Raw genomic sequence first — 21,331 nt, forward strand, 5'->3', positions numbered from 1 at the left:
ACGTGCGCTGACATCACACGATACACGGGCGTCTAGAATTTGTCCTCCGAAAACGTCTCAAGAAACTTGTTGCGTGCTATTTCAACGTGACCATATACCTCCAGGGCTACTTTTAGCACTAACCGCTCTCTGTCCACAGCGCCTAGCTAGTTTATCTCTTGGCATTTGGCTACGTGTAGGGTAACCCCAGCATTGCAAGACGATACGTTCCTCCTTAGTACTCCGTCGTTCACACAGCGTTTTCCAACTCCACCATGCTCGCCGCCCGCGCGCTCCGCTAGGCGGCAGCGCGCGGCGCTTCGAATCTCGCAACAAGCGCGCCACGGAGCGCGCCTCCGACGGCCAAAGCGAAAGTGGTCTCGGCGCGCTGCGGATCGAACGGACGGCGCAGCGCGCACCTGCCTCGGGGATACGCGTCTGGCGCCGCGCGCGCGCTCTGGGCGTCTTGCGCGCGAGCGGCGGTGTGTCTTGTGAGGCTCCCCTGGTGTGCGCGCCTTAGGTGAGCGACGCGCAACAGTGTGCCGGCGTTCGTCTGCAGCTGCACGCTTGGCTGCTCGGAGGCTGCTGGAGAATTGCGCGTGCCCGGAAAAGAAGGCAGTGAAGAAGAGGCGATAGTTGGTTTAGCATGTGGGTCGTCCGGCCGTCCCAAGTGGTGCTGCCGGTGGCGGTGGTGGCCACTCGTTCAACGGCGCCAGCCTGAGTCCGCCGACGTCCCGCTTTGATGCGCAAAAAGCGAGCCTCGAGACCCTCGGCAACTAAGGGTCGGGCATGTGCCATCTCGTCGACGCCCGGGGATTAGGAGGAGACCAGAAGCCAAAGCCAACGTGAGTGGCCGCCAGGTGACCTGACTGGCTCCACCATTTTTGTTTGTTATTCCGCACTTTTTCGCACTGTTATAGAGCCCTTGACTTTGCGCTCTCTTTGGTTTTCACGCTGTTCTCGTCTCATTGAGCTGTACCAATGGGCCCAAGCTTCTAAGCTCTTCAGCTAGTCTTTTTTGCTTAACGCCTGGCATTTAGACTTTCTCGGCAGAAGAAAAAGAAATTGTTAGAAATTAAGCAGTTCCGCTTGTTCGGAAGACATGAATGCATCGGGCACTTTCTAGCACTTTGCACTGAAATTTCAGTCGAGGACTCATCAGAAATGAGCATTGCAGATTAAATTTCCCAGAGAGGTTCAGGATCAAAATCAGCTTTATTTCTTTTATTTTAGAGTTTGAACGTCTTGAACTGGAAGAGCTGTGCAGAAGCTTTCGGGCTATTGAAAATGACTGGTTTGCAGACTTTTGATTCCGGGCTGATATTCATGCACTCATGCCGTCACACTGCCGCCTGGTTCCTATTCACACCGTTGCATGCTGTTCAGAAGTTATGCGAGGTAACGATAACCAGGGTTCCAATCTCAACTCATGCTCATTTTATCAATATTTTCTCATAACAACATGAGCTCTCTTCTGCCTATGCGTGCTCAATGAAAAACTTGTTGCTGCTAAGAGATTTGGCATTACTGCCACTTCTCGCGTTTTAGCTCTTATTTTCTTTCTGCATTCTCTCTTTCATCACTGCAAAGTTTTCAGAACTTATTAGCGGCTACCTTCTGTCAGATCTCTAGTCCTAACAGCTGTTGCACGCCACGAACATACATGTCTTTACAAGCCGTCGCAAACATTGTCAGAAAACAGAAAACAAAAATTGAATTTCTTTAAAAAGAAGACTAAAGTGTCCGCGCTTGGACGTGAACCGTTGCATTTAAGCTTCGTATAACGCAAGCATTGTGCGCTGGAATTTCAGGAACAGGAGAAAATGCAACGGTACCGCGAGCCTACTATGTTCCACACTTGCCCGATGCGGTAAATTCTGTAGAGTAGGATGCACCTTCTCTGGTTATTTTTTGAGCAAGGCATAAGCCGTAAGATGCCAGTTTTCTTAGGTTATTAGATACGCAAAAAACGCGGACGAGCGAACTATTGTACTCAAATTTCAGGGAGGCAACAACACAACACATGTCGGATTTATTATGCCGTCACAGACGTTTCGCCCTCATTATTCCGCGGCCGCTGCTACGTCGAAATATCAGCCGCAATAGGCGCTCCGAACGCAGCAGAATCGATAGCAAGAAGCGCTGCCACAGAATTGTCTCGCACGCTGTGACATACAACGACAGAAATTTGCATATGGCGTCATATATAACAGTAGTTTCTCCGGTGCACCACCTGTGGTTCCGCATTCGCGCGACCACAATACGCTCCCAAACAAACAAAAAATCTAACTTTCAAAGACTTCTGAGCATTCGAAGACTCGAATCTTGTTTGGACGGCGCATAATAACATGCTCCGTTTCCGATCTCGAACGTTATTTGTTCGGCGGGCGCCCCTGTTCGGCGGGTACTTGTGTTATGAGGAGCCAGTTTCTATTCCATGAAGCTTGAAGTTCGAAGTCGATTCCGGCATAAAATGCGTAAATACGAACATAAATTTTGCTCCTCCTTGCGTTTTCTTTCCAGCTTTTAATTCCACAAGCTGAATTCACTATCCCTGTATACAGTGAGAAAAGCTGAATTAAATTATTTTCTCCTTGTTTACATCTTTTGTTACAAATCACCGGAAATTTGGTTCTGTCTTGTGTTTTAGTCAGATGAACATTCCGGAAGCATTTATTTGTTTTTCTATAAATTAAGGGATGATGTAAATAAGCATACGTGAAGCATTTCGTTTTGATCAGGTTGGGTCTGATGACACATCCTTGTGAGTACGTGTTTATCTGAAATATTTTCAGGTAACCTATATTCGTGATGTTCTGCTGTATCTTATTGTACCAAATTAACAAAAACATTAAAACTGAGCTTGCTGAAAGAATCAGAATGTCTTAGCATGCCTTAAATACGTACAGGTTATGTCTTAAATAGAGGTTGGTTAAGTGAAGGCAAAATTCTTGAAAACTCAATTGAACGAAAAGTTATGCATAAATTTCTCTGATATGCAGCAGCAGGGACAGAATTTAAGCGGCTACCGACCTTTATTGTGTAAGCAACCACTTTAGCCGGCGGTTCGAAAAGAATGCGAGCGCATATGCAAATTCTACACGCACTGTAATGTTGGAGGTTGTCGCGCCGTCCCCGCGAATCGCGACCGATGCGTTTGCGCAAAAGCCATGAAACGTGGCGAAACATGCTACGTGGCAGCGAACAGCAATGCACGCTAACCGCGGGAAAAGGCAATGCTCTCTGCCCCATGCAGTTTTTTTTTTATTTTTAAGCCGAAAGAAACCACAAGCTGGTTATTGTCGGTTCATGAACCATGTGTTAGCAAAAGGTATCCGCTGCATAGTGCGCGGCCGAGAATAAACTTATTCAAACTACAAACAGAATCCAATGCAAAAGCATATTCAACAAGTACGAATTCAAGGAAAGCACAACGGGGGCCGTATTTTTGCACTTTTTCTCGCGTGCGATTCTCAGTTCACCAGTGCCTGCCTTTATAAAAGTGTATAGACCTCTTGTAGACTCCACTGCTTTCCTACAGATATTTCCTTTTGGCTATTCACAATCTATAGACAAAAGCCTACTAAAGTTTATGGCCATAAATGTAATGATTGTCTATAGACTGTCTATAGGATTTGTACTGCCTATATCTAGGAATTGTCTATGAACAGTCTGCAGACTTTCCAGACGAAAATCTATGGGTAGTCTATAAACTGTTTAAAGAAATTTTCGTAAGGGTGTGACGTCAGCCGTTAAGGTGGGACCATCACGTCATTAGAGAACGCCCTTGCATAGAGTGATTCTGTGACCGCTCTCTTGGTTCGCAAAACTCCTCGCACGTAAAAGTGCTACCTCGGAGCTCTAGGCATGAGGAGGTTGGTGAAGGATACGGCGACGTAGAGAAGGGGTGGACAGCTACTATAGCCCATTTTGCTTTTGTTACATCTGATGTCCCGAAGGAGATATCGGATTGAAACTATTCTTAACGATCCTTTACGTGCACTAAGCTTTTCCATTAGCGAAGCGGAGCTCTTCTCGTGCGTATACCCATAGCTCTGCTCAAGAATCCCATTGTATTACGTCAGGCTCCTTCCTGGTCATTACAGACTGCCGCCCAACGCCACGTTCCCGGGGCGCGCGAAGAAGCCGCTCAGATGAACATCCAGTCAGGAATCCCGCATACCATTGTATGACCCACGTTTAAACAAACCAGCTCAAGGCCAGTTGCGTTGAGATAGCTCGTCATGACCTCCTCGGTGCAAAGGCTGACGAGGCATTTGGCAAAAGCCCTGCACCCGAATGGAATGCCGCCCTCCGTTTAACGTTTTTCGCACGCTGTTTAAATCACGAGTTTTAAGAGTTTCATTGGCCTGCACGGCGGCGTAGTTTTGCTAGGCAAGCAAGTAAACGGGCGCCGCATTCCGAGCTCGTACGGCTCGGGCGGGCTTCGAATTCCTCCCCTTGTTTCCCGCTAACTCGACGTAGCCGTGCTGAATTCCAAGACACGGAGCGGGGCATGACCGGGCCGGCGTCTTGCCCCCTCCCCAGACGACGCGGGGTCTCGCCGCTCTGGCCACTCGTTCTCTCTCGTGGTCGTAATGAGCCGCGAAACCGGCCATTAGCCCCGGTGAAAAGAAGCGCGTCGCTCCGAACCGCGGTTCTCGGCGCGTGCTCTCTTTTCGGGAAGGGCGCTGGGCGCGGGAAGCGTACGGGCACCGAATTCAGCCACGCCACGAAAAGCGAATTCTTTCTCTTGCCCGATGTTTAAGGGCAATATACGCGCTTGCGGAGCGGAGGCCCGATGTTTCATGGGAAATGCTGCAACGCTAGAAGTCCTTAGTGCTTCGCATGTTTTCCCCAAATGGACGAAAAGGTAGAGAGGAAAACGGAGGCGCCAAAACGGGTAAGCACTGTGTTGATGCTAAGCAAGGAAAAAAATCAAAACAGATTCTCGTCAGCGCCCCGTAATGCAAAGGAAAAAGGATAAGTGTTTGCAAGCGGGGCTGGAAAAAAGAGAGTTGGAACGGTAACTAGGATGAATGCTCGGTGTTGTAAAAGCCTATACGGAGGAGTCTGGAAAGCAATCGCTATGGCACTGAACTCCTACTTTTTCAGTGCGATTCGATGCGCTAGCCATACAATGCGCACTCCATTCTACTCTACAAATTGCTATTTTTCCATGCTAGCTATCTGCAGGCCGTTGCTCTTTGAGCGTGTTTTCATTATGCCCTTTTTCATTATGCCCTTTTTCATTATGCCTTAGGGCAAACAGCTCAAATAAAAAACAAGATTGCAGAAAAAAGTAGGCAACGTAAATCCATTACTAACCGCGTATTTTCTTTCTTTCATTGTAAGTCGCGAGTTAGTTTTATGTGATCAACAGCGTTGTGCCCTGCCATTATAACGTGACTAGGGCAGAAAAAGCAGAAAAGAATTACCATGAAGACAAAGAATCATAATAAAACTGCAACCATCGGGCAATCACACAGCGGGCTGTTCTTTCAAAGTAATTTGCCGTGTATGAGTGTTTTGCTCCATTTCGTTTCATAGAATCTGAATATGGGAGCTCCCGGGTGACCGCACATCACAATAAAACGTCTTTAAATAATACCATCTGGCATCTGCTCTCTGGTTTATTAGTTGCTCCTACGGCCTGCTTTTTGCTCATAATTGATTCCTTTCATAGCCCGCTGCGTGTCGGTAAAGATCTGACTCATTTTGAATACGCGACTATTCTGATAGGAAAAATCTTGCCAGCTAGGCTTTAACGAAGTAAGAAAACGAGCAAAACACACAGGATGGGGATTAGTGGCCTCGAAGCTTTAATCTCAAGAGAACCGGTGCCTTCTGATGGGCACTTGTTAGTGCTATAAGAAGTCACCACTTGTTAGTGCTATAAGAAGTCACCCAAGACGTGGAGGCCTTGTTAAACGAACGACGGTTATAACTTCGGGTCTTCCAGCATGCAAATGCCGAGCAGACACTTCTTCGTAAGTCTCGCCCGCGGCTCTCGCACACTGCAATACGACAATAAGCTAAAGTAAAAAAACGCGATCTTCAACATAAAGCCCGTAAAGTCGAAGCTTTCAGTATATTTTGTACATTTGTAGCGTGATTACTACCGCTGCTCAGTAGGCCTTTGAAGCGCGCAACCAGCAAGTAGCTAGCACTGAAGCCTGCAGTGTGCTAAGGTCAAAGTCAAGCGGGTTGCACTCTGAGAGCGTAAACCGCAACTTGCTGCAACGCAACTACCGAACATTAAGTAACTAGAGAGGTGAAAAGCATGTAAAAAAATTGACAGCGTGAAAGGGCTCCTGACCTTTGCCCGCTGCGAAATCTCAGCTTAGAATCTACTAAACCTGCGCTCGAATGTGGTGTTCGCCTGTACGGCAAAATTACACTTTCATTCTTAATATGTTCTCGCCCTGACCGAAGTTGTTATATACCGGCCTTCGCTACCGAATAGATTTTTTACCATTTCATTCTCTCCGAGTGAACGCTATATGCTTCGAAAACGCTGCAAAAGCAGTCGTCGGTAACTGGGAACAGTTGCTTCCCGTGGTAATTCACCATTCACCGAGGGACTCTCTCATGCGTGGAAGTTATCTCCCAACCCAAAATGCTGGTGGCGCAGATCGCGGCACTTCCGCTCTGTGAGTGCCCTGCAGCTCTTCCATCGGTGGTTTCGTTCCTCGCAGAAGACGATAGAAGTCCATCCTTCTTGCGCCGGTGGCGCCTGACAGAGACGCTTCATTATGCGCCGCTCATTAACATACTCCTCCTTCTTGCGCCATCTGGCGTCACACCGTCCAGACGCGGTGATTAGAAAACACCACTCGCAAAGAATGTACGCCACCTTCGTTTAGCTACTCTGGTCTACATGGCAGTCATTCTGCTCGCTAAGACCGCAGCAGCGATGGCGTCTAACCGTGGATCGCTCGGCCAGCGTTGCAAAACTTCTCACGAACTAACGCGGGCTGTCTGACATAGCCGAGCCTCTCTCTAATGACTGCGGCGTGTGGTAATTATAGATGCGTTAGTAGACGATGTTACCTCTGCTCCTGCGGTAAAATATTGCGGCAACAGGTCTTAAGAAAGCCATGGGATTCATAAGCAGTGCTTTTTCCGCTGCTATGGCACAATTTTTGAGTTCGTTGTGACGACATTTTCGTTGTTCTCTTCGGTTGATTTTAATTTGCACTAGAACAGTAAACTGCCTCTCTATTGAGATTATAAAAATATTTTAGTTATGCACCGTAGTTTTCGTTACAGTGAAACTATATTAGTCAGACTGTTGCTTTCTTATACCTAGATTATTCCCTCATTACTAACCTACTTCAGAATTCATCTATAAACAGTGAACCAACACCGCTCCTGCTTCGAGTTGTTGCAATTCGCTCTCCTCCTACCATCTGCTTGCCGTCCTGAGTAGCACAGTTGGTCCTAGGTTCGAATCCCGAACCGCCACCTAATTTTTCTTGAACTACTAAGTTTTTTGTGAACGCTGTATAGCTTTCTTTTTGTAGCCGTATGGCTGTGCTTGGGTGAATGCTAATGAGTAATTGCTCGCTTATTATAAATCTACTCCGCCTTGGGAGATTGCAGTAAGCAATGCACGAAGTTATGGTTCTGTCTCATCGTGAACGAAATCACAGTAAAACGAGACGTACGGAGAGTGAATTAGCTTCGGGGCCATTTCAGTAGGGCTTTGGCCATTTTGACGAGCACTGGCGGCCCTTAACAGACAACAGTTGAGCACGTACCGTACACCTGAAGAAGTATTCATTACATCATTGATATTTAACTGCGCCTTCAAAGCCTTTCCTGCGTGCACAAAGATTGCAACCTACAATTTCAGCCTAAATTTTAAACACATAGTAAATTAGGTTTGGTTTGGTTTGGTTTGGTTTGGTTTATGGGGTTTAACGTCCCAAAGCGGCTGAGGCTATGAGAGACGCCGTAGTGGAGGGCTCCGGAAATTTCGACCACCTGGGGTTCTTTAACGTGCACTGACATCGCACAGTACACGGGCCTCGAATTTCTCCTCCAAAGAAATTCAACCGCCGTAGCCGGGATCGAACCCGCGTCTTTCGGGCCAGCAGCCGAGCACCATAGCCACTGAGCCACCGCGGCGGCCATAGTAAATTAGGAGGGAATCAACTAAGAGGAATGTTAGAAAGGGACCTCGTGCAAAGAATCCGTTACACTTTCTTAGGCGCATGATACTCCATTAATTTCTCTTTGATTACTTTTTCCCGCTAAAAAATGTGCGGTGCTAATTTTAAAATTCTGGAGCAGCTATTTTCAAATTTTACAACGATTTGCCCAAACGACAGACTTTTGTTGGCTTTTCTGTTTTTGTTCATGACGCAATGAGAACACTCGAAATATCAGGAGTGCAGGTGGTTGCGGTTACGCGCCTTTCTCGACACTGACTTCGATTACACTAACTTGGGCGCACCATGGCAACGGTCAGCAGTCGTCGCATCTGTGAGCAATGGGTCGAAAATATGCACAAGCGCGACGTTTGCTTTTCGTGTACTTTTTAGGGTACATTTATTGTTTTCTGAGCCAAAAATTCTTTTGGAACAACAGCATTTTCGAACCATGTGCCAATGATTGTTTCTGCCAGAAATTTTCTCAGAGATTTTTTACCTATTTCTGAATATTTTAACCAATTCCTCTCAATGCAGCTTGCCCAATTAGAACAAGATGAAATTTATTTGCTGCTACGAAAATTTAATATGCTAAATATTTATACCCGCCGCGGTGGCTCGTCTACCGAGCCGGCGTACCTGGGTTCGAACCCTTCCGCGGCGGCCGTGTTTCGATGGAGGCGGAACACAAAAGGCGCCCGTGTGCTCTGCGATGTCAGTGCACGTTGAAGATCCCGAGGTGGTCGAAATTATTCCAGGCCGCTCCACTACGGCACCTCTTCCTTTCTTCTTTCACGCCCTCCTTTATTCCTTCCCTTAAGGCGCGGTTTGATGTCCACCGAGATATGCGAGACAGTTGCTGTATCATTTCCTTTCCTAAAAAACAAATTTTCAATTTTAAATATATATATTAATTAGTCTAACTCAATTCGTCATCATACTCTTTCAGCGCCTTTCGTTCAAGTGAACAACTCTTGAAATAGGGGAGAACCTTCAGCTGCGGGACGGTTTTCAGTAGAGAATATGAACGTAAGAGAACGTGAGCATAAGCAAAACCTTCAGCAAACCAAAAGTCATCATCATCATCATCAGCCTGACTACGCCTACTGCAGAGCAAAGGCCTGTCTCATGTTTCTTCAATTAGCCCTGTCCTTTGTCAGCTGCGCTGACCGTGTCCCCGCAAACTTCTTAATCTCATCCGCTCATCTAACTTCCTGTCACCCCCTGCCACGCTTTCCTTCTCTTGGAATCCATTCCGTGACCCCTAAGGACCAGAGGTTATCTTGCCTTCGCATTACATGCGCTCCCCAAGCCCATTTCTTCCTCTTGATTTCGATCCAACACAAAAGTACAATGGCATAACTATAACAGGCATGCCTGAAAAACTACGTTCTCACAAACTTACGTTGCCGAATTGCATCCCCCCTTTTGGGAGGAATGGGGGGAAAGGGATACAGGTAACGGAACTCAGAAATATTATGTGATTTCACAGTACAGTCATCAAAACAAATTTTGATGAAGAACTGCAATTGCTTTGTTCGTTCATTTTGCCCCGGCTGTGTCAACTTGAGCACAATGTCTCTGTTATGCGTATATTGACGTAAGAATGGGAATTATGCTAACCAAGACTGGTAATTGATTAAACAGCTCCTCAATAAAGATTACCCTACCTTTCACTTTAAAAATATAGTGGCACGAACACAAGCACTGGCTCTGCTGATATTGCTAACACTTTTAGTGACCATTATAATGCATCTAGTAGCTTTGGCGCTGACTTCGTTTGATTAGTCTGTCGCGTCTCCCATTTATCTCCTACCACTCCAGCTGATGTCTGCATTCTTATTACTTTGTTTAAGTTGGACGGAGCAGGCTTGGCTCAGTGATGTATTACATCACTGAAAATTAAAGCTTGTTTCTAAGATTTTATCCTCAATTACTACAGGTCTCGTTAACAAAATTTACAAAGAGGGTGTGTTCCGTGACTAAAAATTGCTAATGTGGGTCCTGTTTTTAAGAAAGAGGACCGCAACACAATTAATAATTACTGATCCATTTTTACTCTTCCTTCCTTAAGCAACGTTACAGAAAAATCTACCTTAAGCACCTGATCAGCTAAGTAACAAAATTTAACGGACTTTCATCTCACTAGTTCGGCTTCCGGCTAGGTTGTTCAACTGAACTTGCGCTCATAGCTTTCAGGAAAAAATTTTGAAACGCCCTTTATAAAGGTTCGTTCTGCAGAGTCATAGTAATTGGTCTTACAAAAGCCTTTGATACTATCAACCCCATCATTTTTTACCTAAATTAAATGCGCGAAGGATTTGTCGCCCTGCTCTTCACTTTATTTGCAGGCACTTAATTTACCGATGGCGAGTAGTACAAGTGAATTCCAGCCTTTCATTCCGTAAAATTGTTAATGAAGGAGTTGTTCAAGGACCCATTCTAAGCCCTTTACATTTTATTATTTCAATAATGACTTGCATAAGGCGTTTTTCAACACTTAATGCCCTTTTATGCTGACGACACCAAAATATTTGCATCACATCAATATGCTGGCACATTTCTGATCTAATACTGATCTAATAAATATTCAAGCCTGGTCCATAAGTAAGCTGCTATGCAAAATCTCTTGAAAACAAAGTAAGAAATATTTAATGAATCCCAAAGCAATATCATCAGGCAAAGTCGATAAGCAATTCATACTAGTTTCTGAGTGTGTTAATCTTCTTGGTGTAGTTTGAGATAAGCATCTCAAGTTTCACTTTCATGTCCAGTTCTATCTCCAATGATATCCAAAAGATATCATTTGGAATTCATGTTATAATTAAGACTCGCCTATAATTCCAACCCCACAACCAACGTTGCCTACACTCACGACCACCTTTCCCACTGTATTTCTTTCTGGGGCAATAGATATTCCACTCACCTGTACCCTTTGCAACGTCTCCAAAACCAACCACTTCGACTAATGGCATATAGGGGCCGTTTTTCTGCCATTTCACACCACTATACTCGAATCTAAGTACTTTGCCTCTTAGCCAAGTACTCAAATTAAAATAAACCTATGTTTACTCAGTTATTCATCGTGACATAAAACTGTCAGCCCCGACCATTATTCTAGCAGTTCCAATGAAACCTGGTTTTGCAGGTGTTTTAATACTCACCGTCAAAAAGTACAAACTAATTATGAAAAATTATGCGCTACATTCCCCGGTATAATGAAATTCCTCTCCGCACGAAATGAAACGTAGCACAGCAGTTTCATTTTTCGTAATCATGCTAAAAACTATTTGGCCTAGCAAAATATGGATTAACTTTTATGCACCATGCTGATTTTTGTCATTTTTTGCCATTTTTACATTCTTCTTATCGCTCTTTACTGTGCTTTGCACAAGTGCTATTTTATGCTTGCTTATTGATGACGCTGTTCTTATTAAGACCTTTATATATATAAGACCTTTGTATATTAAGACCTCTATATATTCATATGACATCAACTAGTGGTCACTGCATCAGTGTTTGCTGAAACTTAGTTATTTTGCATTAAAAGGTTCTACAGACGGTTTTTTTAAATACGGGACTTCCTATAATACTAACATCCTGTTCACATTTTGCTTGTATCCTTAATGTTCAATCAACTTGACTGCTTGACGCCTTGCCGTCCTGACGCGAGACTAACAAGATGTTCCTGTTCCTGCCTTCAGTTTATTTATTTTTTTCATGAACTTCCCAACTGCTTAAAAATCGTCGGCCTTTTCGAATGCGTCCACAAAGCAGTCAAATATTCTTTTTCTGCAATGCTTCACTTTTTTATTCGTCACACATAAAATGGCACGGCATACAGTATCAGGCTTTTGACGGCTTTTCCGCGCATTTTCCTTTCCAAATTATCTGCATCTTCGAGATAAGCAGGCCAACGATAAACAATTAAATAAAGCTGAGCGAAGGGCGCCTACATTATAGAGTTGCTCTTACCCTTTTGTGTTTCCATGTTCGTGTTTTTCTCCCTGAACTGCTCTCCCGCAAGATGGGTTACTTCAACACGAAAAACCTCACGCAAGCAATAGATCTATACCTAACAATATCAGGTGTCATTGCAGGCCACCATATAGGTACCTTTACCGTTTATCTGCCACTTACGCACAAGACTAAGACGTGATCCTCCCACTGCTTTACTGTCCCAGTCAGCCCAAACTCTGTCGTACATGAAACAACGGCCTCTTCCACAAGCGCATTTAGGCTGGCTTAAGGCGCATCGATAGATCGTACTTCAGGATTAATATACCGCTTCTTTTCGTTGACTGGTTTTCCCTTCACCATCCAGAAAAGTGAATAATGGAGGTTTAAAGGAAAGAAAGCGAAAATTGCTTTACTAAGCACGAGTCAGCAGCAATACTTTCTGCTGCTCTGTTTTTTCACTTGAGCATTGAGCAAAGTGAATGACGGACACTTACTTTGCAGAGCCTAAATCACAAGCTTTCTTTTTTTTTCTGCATACAGTATTGGCTAAACAGTCGCGTCAGTCATTTGAAATAGGTCTGGAGGCATTTTAATGACATTTTTGCGCTGTTTTTTAACTTGTTAAGGCTACTAATAGAAGAATTAATCTCACTGCCAAACACCGCCCGCTGGCTCACGCCTCCCAGGTTTCCCTTACACTTTCTTGTGCCTGACGGGCACATTTCTTGTTGGTCTTACTGGCACAAACGCGTTACCTGCTGACATTGAACCAGGAACACTCCTTCACAGCCGTTCCTTATATTTCTTTACAGCTACCTATATGAAAGTTCAATTCGCCTTTCGCGCAGAGGCAACAGTTGTGCAGATTATTTAGGCTATTTAACAGCGCTAAATTCAATGTCAATTCCGTTCATACGTGACACTGAAGGTTTTCGTACAAAGTTTCCGCCGATGTTCAGAATGCAAACAAAAATGCACGCACTCTTCTTCCTTCCTCCGCGCTTAGGTTCATGCTTATTCAGAGCTTGCAATATGTTTACACATCAGCCTACACGTGTAATCGCTTTTCTTTTTGATCGCTTGTTCGATTGCTCTTTCAGGGTCACTGTACACGGAGGGAGTATGCGCAACACGTTTATATATGCAAAACAGGTACGCGTGAGCCTTCGAAAGGCGTGGCACCAAAGCAGGGAGAAACACCGGCGAAAGTATGATAACCCCCTAATAAAGGCACGGCACCTGCGGGCTGGATAGGAGGAGGAGCGTTATTTAAATGTAGAGCCGCTACGCCATCGCGACAAACGACCGGAAAACCGTGCAAAAACAAAAGCACGTCTCTGAAACTTGTCCCGGCCGAACCCCGCTTTGCATAAATGATGGCTGGCGGCGGCGGGCTCACTTCGTAGTTTGTGACGGCGAAAAAAAAAATGCAAGACATGTGCGCAAAAACGTTAGAGAGACGGGGCCGAAAAGCCGAAGTGAGGGAGCTTCTTCGTGACTCACTCACGTTTAATGGTTTTTTTTTGTTTGTTTACTTTCGTTACCTGCGGCTGTCTCACTTGGCGGAGTTCAGTGCTTATAATTACTTCCCTGCAGCTTCAGTTTCGGAAATTAACGTCGCTCGATATAAGGAGGAGAGCGCTCGTTAGCATAACTTCTTTTTTTGTGTGTGTATAGCGCAGCTTACTCTACGGAATGGAGTGCCCCAATTTTCTGTCCAAGCTGAGCGACGCTGCACATTCTGTTCGACAAAAATTCGAGTACTTCCTATGTCGACGTTCTATCTGAGATAGTGCATTGCTCATCTTGCGTTTAGAGCCGTCAGAAAAACGATCTCTGTATTATTAAGTAGCACAGCGCATCCATTGCCACTAATGGCAATCGGAATTTTAGAGATGTGCTTTTCTTTATACTTAGCCGTCAGTTGCTTTGTAAGCCTAGATGGAACTGGAAACAATTTTCTTTCACCGATAATACCATCGAATTATCGACTTTCAGTACAAACTACAGCATCGACATGCGGAAGCTATACCAGCAAGCGTTCAATGAACGTGGCAAATGGTAGTCATGATACGAAATCGAAAGCATAAAACAGGTGTATAAGTAAGTCCACTTCGTACTTCGTTTAGTCTTATAATGTGATCGTAAGAGACAGACAACATGGCGCACCCGTCAATATAGGAAATACCACAACAAAGTCATGCCTATGTTCTCGCGAACATCACACAAAGCGCAGGTGAACAGGTGAACTGGAATGATCTTCCCGCAGACGTCATTCTTCACTCTAACACCAGCCACTTCAGAACTGCCATCGAACGAGTTTTCTGTTAATTCATGTCTAGCCCACCCCTCGTGTAAAACCCCACCCCCATGGGGTCTTCGAGGTATTAGAAATAAGTAAATAAATATTACATATAATTGTTTTTCTTTATACCTTGTTACACTTCCGCAAGTTACGCTCCGTTTTTCTGACGAATACATCATCTCAATTTACGCGGCGCAGCGAAGTTTTGCCGAGTCGATCACGCAAGTCGACCACGCAGTCTCCTTGGCTCCGGGCGCGCGCGTGAACTAGCCAGCACGGACACCAAGAATCGAGAATTCGTCGCGGAGTGAGCTGTCTTTTGTTTTCACTTTGCGCGGCAATCTGTCAGGGCGTAATTACATTTCCCGCGAGTGGCGGCGCTCCTTCATAACCGCCCTCGTGTTTTGGCCTGTCCGCTACGACCGCCCGTCGCCGCCTCGCATCTACTTCTCCCCCTTCCTTTCTCTCCACCTCTGCCTTCTCCTCCTTGGGCTCGTTGTTTCGCGTAATGTCCCGTACTCTTTCGCTGACAGAAAGAGCACGTTGGGCAATTTTTCATAGCTCAGAACCGCAGTCCGCGAGTGCAGAGCTTTCCTTTCCTCCTTTCTGTCTTTCATTCTTTCTCTCTCCTTCACTCCATCCCCTCGTTCCCTTCGTCAAAAATCGATTGCGTGCATGGACTACACACTCGCTGGCTCTTCTGGTAGCCGGCGAGCGATCTCCGAGAAATCTTGTTTTCACGGAAAGATGAAGACGCCGTAAAAGCCTTCTCCCGAGCGCAGGCTTCGGAGATCTGAACCTTTTTGATGCGATCAGGCACTCCTCTTGCAGAAAACTGCGACCGACTAGCTCATCGCACTCTATCGGGATACGGCTAATCCCGAACGAGATTTATCCGGCAGTGCTCCCCGGGATAAGGGAGTTAGGACGGATTTTGCTTCGCTTTCCTGATACGGTCCCGCATAGAAAAAGAAAAGAAAGCAAGGCTACTCCTCTTCTTCTAGCGTGCTAAGCGCTGGTTTCAAACAACTCTTGAGTGTTCCTGCGGAGGACGAACCTTTAAGACCTGGCCGACCCTGATATTCGCCGTGCGTAATGTAGTCGTCCATAAAGGCACGGCTAGCGGGTAGGTTTTGCTACGAAATCTCGGGGCAACTCTGGGCTCGCTGCGCACTGAGAGGCAGGAAAAATGACATACTTATAAATTGAGGCGGATAGATTTTTAACAGACGTGTTTGAAGTAGCCGACGTGGTATCCGATCACGGAGAGGCATATTCCTTAGAGGGAGAGTAACTAGAAATGAATAACAGTATATAAATTGATATAGTCGTGATCTCATATTCAAGTAGACGTGTCGGATTCTGGTACAGAAGTTATAGTTTTTCAAGAAGGTCGTTGCCTTGAAGGTAATTAAAAAAAATGAACGCTTTACTGTGCTGTCAAGTTCAAGAAAAAGGGCCCAATGTGCTTTACAGCGTCAGCTTCGCTTAACTAACTCTGTCCTGTTTGGAGTAGTTACAAGTTATACTCGTTCGTATAAGCCGGTCATCTTAAAAGAATATGTTCCACTATTTATGGTGTTGTCTGATGTAGCGCTTAGGTATTTTACCCTCGCTTGGACAAAGTGGGCAGAAACATCAGGACAATGAAGACGGCATGCAAGCGCTACTTCCAACCCTCTTCCAACTCCAGCTGTTCTACCTCTTCCAGCTGGAAGTAGAGCTTGTTTGTCGTCTTCATTCGTCCTTGTGTTTTCTGCCCGCCTTGTGTCAAGAATAGATAGTAAGTGTTGCATCTTTCCGCTCAATATAGCTGATGCATTAGGCCTAAAACCTGACGAAATAAAACCGGCCATTTAAAACGTTGTCTTTTACCCCGTTTATCAAATGCTCACTGCCCCGAAGGGGACCAAGTCCACAGAAACCCTAGTTTCCATTTCTCTTCGTATGTGCCTTCCTTCACACGGCGTAAACGAACTTGTTCCGAAAAATGAAGCATCAAAAAATGACATGCATCTAGGTCCAAGATTAAAACCAAACACTCAGATCTGCGCAGCACCACTCGCAAAATAGCAGGCAACCGAAGAAATAATTACCAAAATAGCAGGCAACCGAAGAAATAATTACCAAACACCGGTAATGCCAGCCGCAGAGCGCCGTTATCTCGACTCCGGAACCGGTTCACCATGTTCGGTGACAGTGCCCCGCCAAAGCGGGTTTCTTTCCAACGCTTTTGCGTGCGTTGGTGAAGCGCTCTTGCCGGAGGCGCCCCCAATGCGTGGCTCGGGCCATCGTCGCGAGGAAATGACGGGGTAAATCGAAAGGACCCCGCCGCTTCCGGCGAATGAAAGCGACAATGCGGAGCCACTTAATGAGCTTTGTGCCTCTTCCCGTTTTTTTTTTCTTTATGTCGACCAGCGGCACTCACTAGCTCGAGCGCCTATGTCTGCCGACTTCATCAAAAAGTCAACGTATTCCCATCGCGCAGTGCCCAGTCGCCCGGCTCATGCAAAACGAATGAAGGCTGGTGTAGCCTCTGGGGGAAACGTTTCCGCGTCAGATAATTCGCTTCGGTGAGTAGTTAATTTCGAGTTACCAGATGCGACTAAACTAAAGGAAACATTCCTCGTCGGGAAGGTGATTAAATTAAATCAAAACAAGAAGAACGACAAGTTTCAACACTGCCGCAAAGCCAGTGTCTTATACTGCAGTGAGGCAGCACTTCCTCGTCGAATAAGAGAATAATCATCAACTTAGTACTGTTTGCTGAGGCTTCAAAGCAAAACCAGTACTCAGTTCATAGTAATAGTTACTCAGAATAGATCTACTTAGGGCAGGTAGTGACCGCTGATTCAGATAATGAGAGGGAAATAACTAGAAGAATAAGAATGAGGTGGAGCGCATATGGCAGGCTCTCTCAGATTATGAATGGTAGCTTAGCAATATCCCTCAAGACGAAAATACACAATAGCTGTATCTTACCGGTATTCACCTATGTGGCAGAAACATGGAGGCTAACAAAGAGGTATCAGCTTAAGTTAAAGACAACGCAGCGAGCTATGGAAAGAAAAACGATAGGTGTAACGTTAAGAGACCGGAAGCGGGCGGAGTGGGTCAGGGAACAAACGCGGGTAAATGACATCCTAGTCGAAATCAAGAGGAAGAAATGGGCTTGGGCAGGGCATGTAATGCGAAGGCAAGATAACGGTGGTCCTTAAGGGTAACGGAGTGGATTCCTAGAGAAGGCAAGTGTAGCAGGGGGCGGCAGAAAGTTAGGTGGGCGGATGAGATTAAGAAATTTGCGGGGTTACGGTGGCCACAGCTGGCAAAGGACAAGGTTAATTGAAGAGATATGGGAGAAGCATTTGCCCTGCAATGGGTGTGGTGAGTCCGATGATGATAATGATGAACCTGGTCATCTAAGCTCCATAGTTTGTCACGCTGATGATGATGGTGAATTCCGCATTGAAGTTATTATTTCACCCGTGCTTCCTACCCTGATTCATTTCTAAAACTATATGTTCATCAATGTAAGAATAGCGGCCTTATGCACATCACTTCGCTAGATCATCCTTTTTTTTTTCTGTGGCCCCAAACACTCTCCCAAGCTCTGCAGCGCACAGCTTATTTGGCAAAGTGCGTGCGTGCATAATTTAAAACTAGGGCGTTGTTCCTGAAACGTGCGTTGAGTTTTTACAAGGCAGGCTGGGCTCATGACAAGCTCATCGGCGAAAATAAGTTTCCTATTTGTCCATCCCCCCCCCCCTCCCTTTTTTCTTTTTATTCTTTTTCTTGCTTTTTGTTTCTCTTTGGTGATTTTTTAAACCACAGAGTTCTTCGCATAATTTCACTTCTTTTCTGGGCTCTTTTTTTCTTGTCGACATCTGTTCTTTGAAACACCGCTGCCTATAATTTCAGCGACGGGGAGCTGTTTCTTTTTGGGGTGATTTTTTTTTTCTTCTGCCGAAACAGATGGTTATTTCAGCAAATTTATCACGAACTGCCGTTTTTCGAAGCTCTCTCCGAAATTCTGAGAGCCCGCCGTCGTCAGGAACGCATATTGCGCGCCAGTCGAGAACCGGGCCTGATTTTTTCGCACTCTCTTCACCTTTGTTTCACATACTCCTCCTGCAGCTGCAGTAAGGCCCCGTTCCAAGAAAGAAAAATGTCGAAACTGAAGAGAATGCATTTCTTCTACGCCGGCTTCATTCGAGCGCCGAAGTTTCTCTTCCCCAGTAGAGAAATCGCTGCATTCTCTAAATTGCAAGAAGCAGGACAGCGTGCATATGGCCGTTAAAGCCTGTGCTCTGTAATGAGAACTATTCCAGACGAGGAGCGCCGTAACTGTTCTTTCTGGGCAAAGGAGCTGAAAAAAAAAGACCCAATGCCCATTTCTGCCTCTCCTTTTCCTGCTGCCCCAGCCGCCGTCCTGGACCTATATATCTTGCTGGAGAACGGAAGGCGAAACGTGCTGGAGAAGCGCACGGTCGTACAGAATGTGCACGATGATAATTACTGTAGCAGAGGTATCCGAGGAGAAAAAAAGACTGTTTTGAGGGTTTGAAAAGAAAAAAAAATAAACGTTTTAGTTGGAGGGTAATTCGTTAACGCGCATTAGGTCACAGAAGGCAAAAGTCTTCTCTAGAGCCCGCGAGCGGTAATCGGCGCGGCGTAGAAGGCGACTTATGACATTAGGTACCGGGTTAGAAACATTGTCTTTCTGATTGCATGGATTGCATGTTTGTGCTGTTGTGCTTTCGGCCAAGCACTGTCGCTGAAACTCAGAAGCCATGGTAAGACCTTTGTTTCCTCTACCGCGCGCCGCTCGAGCCTGAAGAGAGCTCTGGAGCACAGTGTACGAAGCATGTCATGCACTGACGTGTATCATGAAGTCCCAAGAGATAGCCGGCCAACGTGAAGAAGTAGTCAAGTGAGAATAAATGTTATGCTAACATTATAACTTTCCCTGTGCTGCGAAGTAAAGTTAGCTGGAAGTGTCGTCCGCTTTCCGAAAACATAATGGTTTAAAGATAAATTCTCCAATCGTTGTCGCCGAGACTTCTTATGACCGAACGGTAGGTCTTGGCACCGAAGAGAACGCACTCAGGCACGTTGGCCTGCACTGAGGCTCTAGGTTTCCAGTGGGAGAACATACGATGCGACCTAAGCTCGCCGTGCACTGATTCACTGGGGAGAGGTGGCGTCCCACACAGATGTAACGATTGAGCCACAGCTCCTTCAGCGGCGGTTCTCCGTGCCTTAGCCAAGACGTTTTCTTGATATTCGCCTCGCAGGACATGTCCCCTGCAATAAAAAGCCTAGCCTACATCGCACAACAAAAGACCCTGATTGGCTACGCTCAGCTGACTACACAGCACGAAGCAAAACTGGGCCACAGCCAAACAGCGCAGAGCTTTTGTTGCTGGATGCATGAAGCTAGTGGACGGACTCAGTATTGTGCACGAAAGCCATGATAACTATAGGCCTTAGAAATTTCCGCTCTTGTTTTCTTTTTCTTGACTAGCTGGAACAGAGCCGAAAGCTATGCAGCAGGTGCAGCCAAGTTAGGGCAGAACTTACAAAGCATCTTTCACTGAGCAATAGCTCGGGATATAATAGCCATTTTTTACCAGACTCCTAGTGTGAGTTAGTCGCACACACTGTTCTTAAGTATGCTTTACTTTGCCAGTTCGGCTCCTAATTCGCTGGTTCCGGCCGTATCTTCTAGTCCAGTTCCATAAACTTGGCACAGTAGAGGCGAGGCACCTTTTCACTTTTTCGCAAGAACATAATGGCGCCAAAAACATGGAGTGGATTATACTTCGAAGACGCCTTGTCTCCCTCTATTTTACGCAGATAGACAATTCCAGCCGAAAGGCGTGCTGATGGATTGTCAAAGTCAACATCAATCACATAGTGATTACTTCGACCTCTTTTTCTTGATTATATCCCATGGCTGCCACTGGGCCTTGCTATAAAAATTCTTACGTATATTTCTTCTTTCTTTTTTCTCCTCAGCCTCGTCCCTAGTTGATTTATGGCTAACGTGACCCGGATATGTCATTTCCCTGTGTCAACCACGAATGAACGAGGAGAACTTTATATTCTCAGAAACCTATAAACTCGGCCCCTCGACCCCATTCTAGGCATAACGGATCTCGTCTCGCAGCAAGCTGCGACATAGATTTTCAATTATGCTCCGCTGCTCCCATTTTTCTTTTTTCTGAAAATAAAGCGCAGTCAATACTTTCACTCGCTAAATCGCTTCGCGGACTAGTATCTCGTTGCATGTTGGGTAACGTCCCCCGCCTTACACTGCTCTGATATCTCACCTAACGAGCGCCCTCTATACGCACTCTGCTTTCTTCTCCTCCTGTGCCCACCCTTGCAGTTCCCCCTCCTGTTTCGTCATCGATTACTAGAGATCAATGGGGCTTCGCAAAACAGTCTCCAAGTAAGTACTCCACCCGCCAGCACCACTTGCGCTGCCATTTGAAAGGAACGTCACTGGTGCCCTTCGATAGTGCAGGAAATAAGATGCTGCCAGATAGACGCTTTGAAATAAGAGTGTCAATTGACTCTCCATAGCGTCCCTTCCCCCTTGACACTCCAGTCACGCCTTCGTCAAGTGTCCAAGACTGTGCGAGCATGGCTGCTCGCGGTTCGGAGAATGAATGCCCAGGTATATTTGCACGGCCTGTTTTTTCAGTAAGCATCCCGCTGTACATGGCGTTGAATTAGCAAGTCTTGAAATGATGGTAATAAATAATTCATATCCAGTTAATGTGTAATAAATTCGTTCACTGACTCTATTTGCAGGAGGTAATGGCGGCAAAAATGCAAAATGACAAAACTGGTGGAAAGCAACTAAAGTACATAAATGCACAGGCAGTGTAAAGCAAATTTTTTGCAGAACAGGGACAAAGCGATT

At 45.7% G+C, this 21,331-nt stretch overlaps 1 protein-coding gene across 1 annotated transcript in view; it reads left to right on the top strand.

The window, feature by feature from the left end:
* The first annotated feature begins 362 nt into the window (after nucleotides 1-362).
* LOC149372217 (uncharacterized) overlaps nucleotides 363-21,331 on the top strand; it is a 125,073-nt gene continuing 104,104 nt past the window's right edge. Inside the window, exon 1 of the mRNA XM_089566615.1 lies at nucleotides 363-824. Coding sequence (XP_089422741.1) covers nucleotides 769-824 — 56 coding nt within the window. The 5' untranslated portion in view covers nucleotides 363-768. The remainder of the gene's footprint in view (nucleotides 825-21,331) is intronic.

The sequence above is a fragment of the Amblyomma mixtum genome, chromosome 1 (assembly GCF_055824585.1).
Source record: "Amblyomma mixtum isolate Tamu chromosome 1, ASM5582458v1, whole genome shotgun sequence".
NCBI classification, from domain to species: domain Eukaryota; kingdom Metazoa; phylum Arthropoda; class Arachnida; order Ixodida; family Ixodidae; genus Amblyomma; species Amblyomma mixtum.